This window comes from Mus caroli, chromosome 5 (assembly GCF_900094665.2).
Source record: "Mus caroli chromosome 5, CAROLI_EIJ_v1.1, whole genome shotgun sequence".
Classification (NCBI taxonomy): domain Eukaryota; kingdom Metazoa; phylum Chordata; class Mammalia; order Rodentia; family Muridae; genus Mus; species Mus caroli.
This window is the reverse complement of record NC_034574.1, coordinates 2,483,063-2,495,588: the sequence shown is the minus strand read 5'-3', so window position 1 is coordinate 2,495,588 and position 12,526 is coordinate 2,483,063. Positions and strand designations below refer to the sequence as shown.

Below are 12,526 nucleotides of genomic sequence, written 5' to 3'. Positions count from 1 at the left end.
GGTGTTCCCCTGTACTGGGGCATATAATCTTCGCAAGACTAAGGGCCTCTCCTGCCAGTGATGGCCGACTAGGCCATCCCCTGCTACATATATGCAGCTAGAGACAGGAGCTCTGGGAGTACTGGTTAGTTCATATTGTTGGGTTTCTTACTATAAATTAAATTATTAATTTACCCACAGATTCCTACTTCATTCATGGTAACAGTTTCCATGGTACAGGCGGCCGTGGGAACAAGTTCGCTCAGATGCGGTACACTCTACGGCTCCTCCGAGCCATGGTTTATCTGGAAGATGAGACTGTGAACAAGGACCTTTGTGAAAGAGGGGTTATTCATCAACTGATAGGTAAGAGAGTGCATGGCAGCCCACTGGGGACAGTTTGGTGTTTATAATTCTGAAAGCTTTGTATGAAATAGTTTTCTACAAATTGATTTTATGAATGAGCATATCCTTACCATTTTTGTTTTTAATCTTGTTGATATCAAGCAATTCTCTTTTATAATCATTAGTCCTTTAAACATTTATTTCCTCAGTTCGAGACTACTTTATTAAGCAGTACTTTTTCTTTTTTTTGGGGGGGGGGGTGGTGAGACAGGGTTTCTCTGTGTAGCTGTCCTGGAACTCAGAAATCTGCCTGCCTCTGCCTCCCGAGTACTGGGATTAAAGGCGTGCTGCCTTTTTAAGCGAACTGTTGTTGGGTCTTGTTTTTCTGGTAATAAGCTTGCCACCTCTTGCTAAGCAGTGGTGTAGAGCTATTTTCAAAGCAGATAAAGTTTCCAATCCATTCAGAATATCCAGCACATCCGTGTGGAGAGAAATGGATCCAAGAGTTTCTTTTCTAAAATGAATACTAGAAAATTCATGAATTTCAACTTCCCGTTCAAGCTGCTTTGCCCTTGATTATTTGAAAATACATAGTCCTCCAGCCGCCCCTTCCCGCTTCTGAAAAGTGCGGTCTCCGGCATTGCTCATATCAATGACATGTCCTTGGCCCTCTACAGCCTAGCTTTCTACATATTCAACCAACCACAGAAGTGTCTGTTTGAGCAGAAAAAGACTCTTGTCTTTAGTAAGTAGTAATTTATTACAATCGTTAGCATAGCGTTTCCTCTGTACTAGGAATTCCAGGTAATCCAGAGGTGAGGCAAAGTACCCAATCCTACAGAGTGTTTCATATGCAAACATCACACCATTGTGGGCTACACAGCTAGAGGTCCCTGGGCGTTGGCTTCTCAAGAGCATCTATACTCTGCCCTGTTAGCTCTCTGTTGCTATGGTAAATACCTGGGAGAAACTGGCTCACAATTTTACTGATCTCCACCCATGGTAATTTGGCTTAATGTTTTGGAGCTTGTGGTAAGGCATTACATCGTGATGGCTTGGAAGTAAAAGAGAAAGAGGAAAAGACCAGGTTCCCATCACCCTCTTCCAGTAGACCACACCACTTAAACTTTACACCACTTCCCAACACTTCCCAACACACAGACCTCTGGGGGGCAGTCGCAATTTACATGGAAACATTGCTAGATGCCAACTAATTGCAGTATGCTTTAAAAAAGATTCCTCTACTTATTAAAATATTTTCATCCAAATCAGAAGAGAGATAGTGCTCTCTGATTATAATATTCGTGAGAAAAAACATATACGTTGAGACAGGGCCCAGCTGTGTAGAAAAGACTGGCCTCACACATCAATCTACCTGCTTCTGCCTCCTGAATTGTGCGATCAGAGGCCTGCTCTACCATGCCCAGCTTTAAAGAAATAAATTGAAAGTGAAGTTATGTAAAAACATTTATCTTTGTTCAAAATGGGATTAAAATAACTCAACACGAAGTATATTTTAATCACAACTATGTACATTCCATTGCACAAAGTCCAGTCCAAAGGCTCCACTTTTAGCTCGAAATGCAACCTTTGTCTATCCAGGGGAAAATGGTGATCCCGCCTGAGCTGAGGGAATGTGTTAGGGGGAAGAGGAACAAACAGTAGGAGTTCTCTCAGGACAGCCTTCCTTTCATTCAGAGTTGATCTTTGTTACACAATTCTTAAATGCAGGAGCCGTGGTTTTAACCTAGCAGGGCTTTGTAGCAGTTCCATCCTCCATCCTCAAGAATATAGACAGTGCATTGCAAATCCAGTATCCGTGAATATGCTTTCTCCTCAGACAGAGAAATTAAAAGCTTAATCAATCAGAATGCTGGAAAATCTTGCCCTGATAAGAACAAAAGAAAATCATGGCATGTCTTGCCTTGTACTCTCAGCTAGGCATCTAACGAGTGGGGTGGAGAGTAAACGTTACCAAAGGTAGAGGCTTAGTTGTTTTCAGTGGTGAGCAGTCTTAATTGGAGATCCAGTGGATGATAGTTTCAAGAGGTGGGAATAAAGATTGTTCTTTCAAGCAAAGAGGTATTGTGAGCAGAGATACAGTACTGAAATATGCAAGATAACAGATTCACAGAAGGCATAAATGGAGCCCACGTTTCATGAGGAGATAGAGTTAATTGTGCAATTAGTGACCAAACTTGAAAGTTTTTGAGTAGAAACTAAGAATTTGAATTCCGTACTCCAAAGGGAGAGATTAGAGATTCTGTTTAGCTAGCCTGTGTGTGCAATGCTGTGGGCTTTTTTATTTTAATATAATTTGTGTGTGTGTGTGTGTGTGTGTGTGTGTGTGTGTGTATGTATGTATGTATACAAAGTGTGTGTGTGTGTGTTCAGATGTGCTACTTCTCTTCTTCCATCACCTTGCATAGGTTTCCAGTATCAAGCACACGTTACCAGGCTTTTCCAATCCATCACCTTTACACACAGAACCATCTCCCTGGCCCTAATGCTATGTTTTAGAAAGAATGGAACAGAGAAAATAAAGGCAGAGAGTTCAGGGTACCTTTAAAAAAATGAAGAAATTTATTCTTTATTGACATACTGTATGCTCCAGATCAAAGGCCCATAATTTCTATCCCAGATTGGGAAGTGTACTGGCTATTTTTGTGTCAACTTGACACAGCTGGAGTTATCACAGAGAAAGGAGCTTCAGTTGAGGAAATGCCTCCATGAGATCCAACTGTAAGGCATTTTCTCAATTAGTGATCAAGGGGGAAAGGCCCCTTGTGGGTGGGACCATCCCTGGGCTGGTATTCTTGGATTCTATAAGAGAGTAGGCTGAGCAAGCCAGGGGAGGCAAGCCAGTAAAGAACATCCCTCCATGGCCTCTGTATCAGCTCCTGCTCCCTGACCTGTCTGAGTTCCAGTCCTGACTTCCTTTGGTGATGAACAGCAGCATGGAAGTGTAAGCCGAATAAACCCTTTCCTCCCCAACTTGCTTCTTGGTCATGATGTTTGTGCAGGAATAGAAACCCTGACTAAGACAGGAAGTAAGATGAGGTAATCCTGAAAAGGGAATTGTAGCCAGCTGTCACAGGATTTCTGTAGATACCGCTAATAAAGGAACACAGATCCCCTGAGCATGGGGGGCCCTGTACTAACTGTAGCAAGCTCTGCTGCATTCCCTGGGCTCTCATTCCCCACCCTCCCTCCTAAAAGGATAGTTCCATATGTAGCTGTGCCAATAGACTGTTGGATTCTTTGGAAACAACTCCGTAGCTTGCTGATAATGACAGTGTGCTCTTTATGAGTTTAAAAGAGACTTCCTAAATTCTGAAAGCTGAAAGGGAGTTCCATTTTTGAGAGAGTTTCATTGTGAGTGCCATCTAATCAGTGGTGATAACTGTTGAGTCAATTTCAGGCTTGTTTACAAGGAGAGGATTTTAAAGCTCAGGGAATCTGGCTGCCTAAAGTTGCAGAAGTTGTTCTCTTTCTGTGGACTTGAAGAGAAGATATAGAAGAAGAAAGAAAAAAAAAACAATGAAAGTAGAGTACACACTTAGAAAGGTCTCCCACATTTGTTACCAGCTAACCAGAAAGAAAGGGAAGATATAACAACTTATGGTCAGAAATTTGATAACAAATTTGCAGAAGCATTCATTTCTGCTGCATGAAACTACATGATTTTAAACAAAATTTATTGGTCAAAATAAGTTGTTACGTTGTGATTTAATGACATTCAACTTACTCTGTACTAATATTTCTACATATATAACATTGATAATTATGTTTTATATCTCTGAGGTTGTATATGTAGAAATTCTTTGTGAGACAATTGACTTAAATGCTTAAGAAATCCACTTACCATCCATCCTCTGTCCAGCTTCTAGGTTACTATTCAATGAAACCAGCCCCTTCTAGAATAAAATGTTTTCTCTAACTGAAAAATCTTTTGATTTTTTTTAATAAATTTATTCTTATATCACATATCACATATTATATTTCATATTATATATCAATCATGTCATATATCAGATAGATAGTTTGATAGATAATAAATCATCTCAACCCCAGTTTGCCTTCCTCTTCCCCTCCTAGTTCCTTCCCCCTGCCTTTCCCGCCCCCATGCATTTCTTTTCTGATTCCCTTCAGAAAAGATTAGGCCTCCCAGGATTATCAGCCAAACATGGCATATCAAGTTGTAATCAGACTTGGGACCTGCTTTCTTGTTAAGGCTAGAAGAGACAACCCCAGTAGGGTCCCAAAAGGGCTCCGAAGCAGGCCATAGAGTGAGAGACTATCCCTGCTCCTAATGTTAGGAGTCCCACAAAAAGACCAAGCTATACAACTATAACAAATATGTAGAGGACCTAGATCAGACCCATGCAGGCTCCCTGCTGTCATTTGTCACTTCAGTCTCTGTGAGCCCCTATGAGCACAGATTCATTGGTTCCATGGATTTTCTTATGGTGTCCTTGACCCATGTGGTTCCTACAATCCTCCCACCCCTTCTTTTGTGGGATTCTCCATGCTCTACCTTATGTTTGGCTGTGGGTCCACGCATCTGTTTGCGTCCCTTACCAGATGAAGCTTCTCTGATGACGATTATACTAGGTTCCTGATAATGGGTATTGCAGAATATCATTAAGAGTCATTTCATTGATTTTTTTTCTAGTGGTGTTTGATTCTATCTTGAGTCTCTGAGCTGTATGGGCTCGGGTTCCTGGCCCTCCAGGCAGTGTCAGGCTGGGCTCCCTCTAGTAGCATGGGTCTCACATTGGTTGGCCACTCCCACAATTTCTGCACCACCCATACACCAGCATATCTTGCAGACTGGACAAATTGTTGGTCATAAGTTTTGTGGCTAGGTTGGTTTCCCAATCCCACCACTGGAAGTCTTGCCAGGTTACAGGAGATGTCCCGTTTGGGCTCTTATAACCATTACTAGAAGTTAGCTAGGGTCACCCTCATAGATTCCTGGGAGTTTCCACTGCACTAAGTATCCAGCTCATCTCCAAGATGCCCTCATTTCCAGTTGTCTTTCCCAGTTTCTTTCTCTCTCCCTCCCTCCCTCCCTCCTCTGTCTCTCTCTCTCTCCCTCCCTCCCCCTCTCTCCCTCCTTCTCTCCCTCCCCCTTCCTCCCCCTCCCTCCCTCTCTCTTCCTCCTAGGTCTCTCTCCCCCCTCTCTCCCCCTTCTCTTCCCCTCTCTGTCTCTCTGTCTCTGTCTCTCTCACACTCTCATTCTCTATCTTGCTCTCTCTGTGCTCCCTGACCCGATCCCTCTTGTTTCCATCCCCACACACATGCAGTGCATCCACAATATCTATTCTATTTCCCCTTCCCAGGGAGATTCATGCATCCCCCTTTTAGCCTTCCTTATTACAGAAACAGTTTCATGAGGTCCCATTTACTAATTGTAGATCTTAGTGCATGTGCTATTGGTATTCTGTACAAGGAATTCTCTCCTGTGCCAGTGTATTCAAGGCTGTTCCCCACTTTCTCTTCAGTCAGTCTCAGTGTGCCTGGTCTTATGTTGAGGTCTTTGATCTACTTGGACTTGAATTTTGTGCAGAGTGATACACATGGATCTATTTGCATTCTTCTACATGCTAACATCCCGTTAGACCAGCACCATCTGTTGAAGATGCTTTCACTTTTCCATTGTATAATTATGGCTTCTTTATTGAAAATCAGGTGTCCATAGGTGTGTGGATTTACACCTTGGCCTTACAGTTGATTCCATTGGCCCACCTGTCTGTTTTTATGCCAGTACTATGTGGTTTTCATTATTACAGCTCTTTGGTAGAACTTCAATTCAGGTTGATGATAGCTCCAGAAGTTCTTTTTATTGTATAGGGTTGTTTTAGCTATCCTGGGCTTTTGTTTTACCATATGAAGTTAAGTGCTTATTATTTCAAGGTCTGTAAAGAACTGTGTTGGAACTTTGGTGGGAGTTGCTTTGAATAGGTAGATTTCTTTTGGCAAGATGGCATTTTTACTGTGTTAATCCTACCAGTTCATGAGCATGGGAGATCTTTCCATCTTCTGATATCTTCTTCAATTTCTTCTTTCAAAGACTTAAAGTTTTTGTCATACAGGCCTTTCACTTGCTTACTAAGAGTTACACCAGGATATTTTATATTATTCATGGCTGTTGTGAAGGGTGCTGCTTCCCTGACTTTTTTCTCAGTCCACTTGTTGTTTATATGTATGAAGGCTATTGAGGTTTTTTTTCCTTTGAGGTAATCTTGTATCCAGCCACTTCACTGAAGATGTTTATCAGCTGTGGGAGTTTCATGGTAGAATTTTTGAGGTCACTTATATATACTATCATGTCATCTGCAAATAGCTATACTTTGACCTCTTTCTTTTCAATTTGTATCCCCCTTGTCTTCCTACTCTAGCTAGAACTTCAAATATGAAGAGAGTAGACAGCCTTGTCCCTGATTTTAGTGGAATTGCTTTGAGTTTCTTTCTTTATAATTTGATTTTGGCAACTGGCTTTCTATATAGTTCCTTTACTGTGTTTATTGTGTTTATCATACAGGGATATTGGATTTTGTCAAAGGGGTTTTCAGCATCTAATGAGATGACTAAGTTTTTTCTTTGTTTATATGGTGGATTACATGGATAAATTTTTAAATGTTGAACCATTCCTGCATCTTTAATCAAGTAGGATTAAGCCTACTTGATTAGGGATTTTTTTTGATCATGAATGTTTTGTGCATATTTTATTGAGTATTTTTGTACCTATGTTCAAGATGGAAATTGGTTTGTAATTCTATTTCTTTATTGAGTCTAATGGGGTCTGGGTATCATGGCCTTTGATAGAGCAATGTCTTCTGATGGAGTCATGGGCCAAGATATGGAGATGTGCTATTGAAGAAAGCTCAGGGGGCTCTAAGAGTGTAGATGGGCTGTGGACTTGGTCTTACTTGGGGTTCTGGGTACCAGTGTAGCCTCCAGGAGAGAAGGAGACTTCTGCTAGAGGTGTTGGTAAGGATATGGAGACAAGGGGAAAGGGGAGGGAGTGCTGTTGGGTGACTTTTAATGACTGCTTCTATTTTCATAGGGGCTATGTGTGTTTAAATTGTTTATCTGCTCTTGATTTAACTAAGGCAACTTTCATCTAACAAGAAAATCATCCAATTTTTAGATTTTTTCAATTTTGTAGAATGTAGGGTTTTGAAGTATGACCCAATAATTCTTTGGATTTCTTTAATATCTGTTATGTCTCCATTTTCTTTACTGACTTTGTTAATTTGTATATTCTCTCTGTGTCTTTTAGTTAGTTTGGATAAGAGTTTGTATATCTTGTTTATTTTTTCTCAAAGAACCAACCGTTTCATTAAATCTTTGTATTGTTTGCTTTGTTTCTAACTTATTGATTTCAGTCTTGAATTTAGCTGTTTCCTGCCCTCCACTGCTCTTGGGAGTGTTTGCTTCTTTTTGTTCTAGAGCTGTCAGATGTCCTGTTAAGTTACTAGTATGAGATCTCACTAATTTCTTTATGAAGGCAGGTAGTGCTGTGAACTTTCCTCTTAGCACTGCTTTCATTGTGTACCATAAGTTTGGGTATATTGTGCTTCATTTTTATGGAATTCTAGGAAGTCTTTAATTTCTTTCTTATTTCTGCCTGGACAACTTATTCAGTAGAGAGTTCTTCAGTTTCCATGAGTTTGTAGGCTTTCTATTGTTTCTGTTGTTGCTGAAATCCATCTGTAAGAAACAGAGGTCTGGTAGGATACAGGGGATTATCTCAGTTTCCTTTTATCTGTTGAGACCTAATTGCATGTGGTCAATTTTGGAGCAGGTTCCGTGAGGTGCTGATAGAAAGGTGTATTCTTTTGTGTTTGGATGAAATGTTGTGTCGGTATCTGTTAGTTTCATTTTGTTCATACTGCCTACTTAAGGTTTTGTCCACTGGTGAGAGTTGGGTATTGTAGTCTCCTCTCCCTCTATTAATATGCTCAGTTTGGTGCGTGATTTAAGCTGTAGTGATGTTTCTTTTACAAATGTGGGTGCCCTTACCTTTGGGACACACATGTTCAGAATTGAGACATCCTCTTCACAGAGTTTTTCTTTGTTGAGTATGAAGTTATTTCTCCATCTCTTTTGATTAATTTTGGTGGAAAATCTGTTTTGTTAGATATTAGAATTGCTACACCATCTTGCTTTTTGGATCCATTAGCTTGGAAAATTTTCTTCTATGATTTTGCTAAAAATATTTACTGGATCTTGGAAATGGGATTCTTTTCCTTCTATTCCTATTCTACCTAGGGCTTGGTCTTTTCATAATGTCTCAGATTTCAAGAATGTTTTATGTTAGGAAATTTTTAAATTTAACATTTTCTTTGACCAATGTGTCATTTTTTAAACCTCATCTACACCTGAGGTTCTCTCTTCCCATCTCTTGTGTTCTGTTGGTGATTTTTGTGTCCATAGTTCTGATAATTTACCTAGATTTTCTATCTCCAAGATTCCCTCAGTTTGTGTTTTCTTTATTGCTTCTATTTCCATTTTCAGGTCTTAAACAATTTTATTCATTTCCTTCACCTGCTCTTTCTTGGTTTGATTGGGTGTCTTTAAAGAATTTATTCATTTCCTTCCCATTTTTTTTTTGCCTATGGTTTCCAGGATTTCTTTAAGGATTTTATTCATTTCTTCCTTAAGGGCCCTTACCATCTTCATAAAATTGCTTTTAAGGTCATTTTCTTGTGCTTCAGATGCATTGGAATATCCAGAGCTATAGTAGAATGGCTGAGCTCTGGTAGTACCATATTGCCCTTGCTGTTGTGTTCAGAAACTGGCCTCTATCACCTGGGTGTGGGATAATTATAGGCTTATAGGCCAACTTCAGAGTTTAGCTTTGCTGAATGGATTTTTCCCCTTGGTTTCCATTTCCTTTCTAGTCTTCTGTCTTGGGCAGCCCGTGGCTCTCGTGACAGGTGATTCTTCTTCTCTAGGGGTCTAGGCAGACTATGTGACATCTGGGTTAGGATTTTGAGATCCTGGGAGATGGGATGGCCTCTAGAGTTCAGGGTACTTGTGTGTCCTCTGGTAGAGCAGAGGGCTTCTGCTGAAGTTGTGGGCTGGGATATGATGATAATAGGGTGGGGTGCTGTTGACATGCTGGGCAGGCTCTGAGGAAATGTTGGATGTCTGTGGTTCTTGATATAGTCATGGCACCTGGTAGAGCAGGGGCATTTTGCTGGAGTTGTGGACTAGAATGTGAAAACTCTTCTTAAAAGGGAGTTTCCTAATAGTAAATAATAAAAATGTATTTAATAATTACAATCTTCAATTTTTCTCTTACCAGAAATTTTTAAAACTATGATGAGCAGACCTGCTGAGAAGGAAGAGGCCATTGCCTTAGAAATCCAGTCTGACACATTACTTATTCTGTCAGGTCTTTGTGAAAATTATATCCAAAGGAAGGTATGTAATGTAGACCCTAACACTCAGATCTCCCAGTCCCCAGTGTCCATACAGGTTTTCCCTTTTTTCTAATCTTGTCTAATGTGGGCCGATGGGATGACTCCGCATTTAAACACACTTGGACTAAGCCTAGCAACCTGCGTTCCTAGGAATCCACATAACAGAAGGAGAAACTTGTCTTCAACCTCCAAACATGCATCATAACACACACCTCCCATACAAATGCACAAGGAATAAATAAGCTAAATTTAAAATCTAACTAAATTTCAATACGTTTAGAATATGGTTACATACATACTGTGTAATGTACAAGGCTTGAATATCTATTTCAATGGATTTTTTGAATGTGCATAACACATTTTACCAATATTCCAATTGGAACATGTAATATACATCTCTAAGTACAATCTCGTACGGGTATCACATTTACTTATCTGTTCTGCAGTCACACACCTATAGATTAGTTTTGCCAATTCTGATATGAGTGAAATCACACAGTATTTGGTCTTCCGTATGTGGTTTTGTTATCCAGAAAGAAGTTGCATGTGTTTCTGGAATATATTCATAGTGCCGCATGTATCGTTAGTTTTTATCCCTAAATAGTAATCTATGATCCGTCAAGACCTGTTTACCTTGGACCTTATTGATAAGCAGTTAGACTCTTTGTATTTGGACTGTTAAAACCAAAGTTTAAGTGAGCACTCCTGACCCAGTCTTCGGGGGAAACGTAATTCTTTCACTTCTTCTGAGGAAAAACCTACAACTAGAATGACAAGATTGAAAGCAGCTATCCATAGTAGGCTAAATTGTCAGAAATCTTGCTTGGAGTTTCAGTTGTCTTTATATATAAAACTAGAACATTAAAACAGTGGTTTAATTCTCTTTTATAGTCATTAGCACCATAGTAAACTATTGACTGTCATAAAATGATAATTTCAATAAGGGATAGAATTGGAAAGAAAAAAATTTAAAAATTTAGATAGATCTTTTTTTAAATGTTAGATACGTATATTTTATATGTATGAGTCTTTTGTTCACAGGTATGTGTGTGCAGCATATGCATGTCTGGTACTAGTGTCAGAAGAGGGTATGGGATCTCCTGGAGTTATGGATGTGTGTGGCTGCCATGTAGGTGCTAGTAATCGAATGCTGTTCCTCTGAAAGAAAACAAGATGCCTCTCTAACACCATAAATAGAGAGACTTTTAAGGAGAGGCAATAGGAAGAAAAGGATAGGTTTGGCTCCAAACCTTGACATATAACATACTATTCTTTTCTGTCCTGAGCCTGCTCATCTAGAATAATAATCATGATTGAAACAGGAACTAGGACAGAGCAGCATGGCAGTAATAAAAGAATTGGTAAGGGGAGAAGATTGAGTACTGATAAGTTTATATAAGTCATTAAAGGGTGTCTTGTCACTTATCTACTTATTCCTCTCCTGAGAACATAACATCTGCCATGATACATATTGATACCTGGTATTCATTTACAAGTCTCCAGGCTGTAAGACACCCTAATGTGGAAGAAGTCATGGACGAGTTTTATATGGTTTACATATTCAGACACAGAGAAAAAATTAGTAAGAACACTAAGCCAGCACACTGATTTTAAAGTGATTGGCTTTATAATTTACCATAAAGAACTAAGAATGAATGAGTACATTCTTTAGAAACAAACTGCTTTTTAGATTTCTTTCTTTGTTGTCCATGCATGAGTCTTTTGCCTGCATGTGTACATTCACCACATGTGTGATTGGTGGCCTTGGGTGTCAGAAGAAGGTATTGGACTCCCTGGAACTGGGTGATTGTGAGCTTGATGGATGTGGGTCCTGGAGAACCATATATGATAGAAAGCAACAAGCACTCTAAGCTAGGCCACCTCTCTAGCTCCGGAGAAGTACAATTTTTAATGTTTTAAATTCCTAGCTTGGAAACTAGCAAACCTAATTTGAAAACAACCAAACAATGCTAGTATTGTCTTTCTGGTAGAAAAATATTTTTAAGGCATAGGATGACATAGAGACCAGAACAATTATATATTTATGTAAGAAATGATGTAAACAACTCTCTTTGACAGGAAATGTTTGGTACTGGAGGAGTTGACATAGTTCTTCATGTGATGAAAACAGACCCCAAGAATTTACAGAGGGGTTTAGGCTACAATGTCCTTCTTTTCAGTACGTTAGACAGCATTTGGTGAGTATTACGATGACTAAGTGAATGCCTGAGAATAAAAAAAAAAAATTAAATTTGCAGCTACTGTTTGCTTCCCTCAGAAGTGCACCAGAGGGATAAGCCAGTGCCTTCTCTGTTAGATAACCTGAATGTGATTTTGTGAAGTAACCAAGCCCATCTCCCACTCAAGAAGAAAAGCCATGTTTCAAAATTCAATTGTTTGTTGTGATTAACTCCATTCCACTTTGGTATCATCTGGGGAAACAGAAGCATCCCCGTTACCTATGCAGGATGCTGCTTCTGCTTTGGCTCTTTTAGGCTCTCAGCTCTGTTCCAGTGTCAGTCATCTAACTTTTCTATAATTTTGTGTTGATTTAGTAATTTTGACTTTTTTTTATTTTATTTTTAATATTTTTATTACATATTTTCCTCAGTTACATTTCCAATGCTATCCCAAAAGTCCCCCATAGTGCCCCCCACTTCCCTACCCAACCATTCCCATTCTTTTGGCCCTGGCATTCCCCTATATTGGGGCATATAAAGTTTGCAAGTCCAATGGGCCTCTCTTTCCAGTGATGGCCGACTAGG

The 12,526-nt window shown here is 39.7% G+C and overlaps 1 protein-coding gene across 2 annotated transcripts in view; it reads left to right on the top strand.

Moving 5' to 3' along the window:
* Cfap69 (cilia and flagella associated protein 69) overlaps window positions 1–12,526 on the top strand; it is a 71,567-nt gene that overhangs the window by 43,207 nt on the left and 15,834 nt on the right. For both annotated transcript variants that reach the window (XM_021163223.1, XM_021163224.2), the window contains exons 13-15: window positions 181–345; window positions 9,644–9,762; window positions 11,841–11,959. In XM_021163223.1, coding sequence (XP_021018882.1) covers window positions 181–345; window positions 9,644–9,762; window positions 11,841–11,959 — 403 coding nt within the window. The remainder of the gene's footprint in view (window positions 1–180; window positions 346–9,643; window positions 9,763–11,840; window positions 11,960–12,526) is intronic.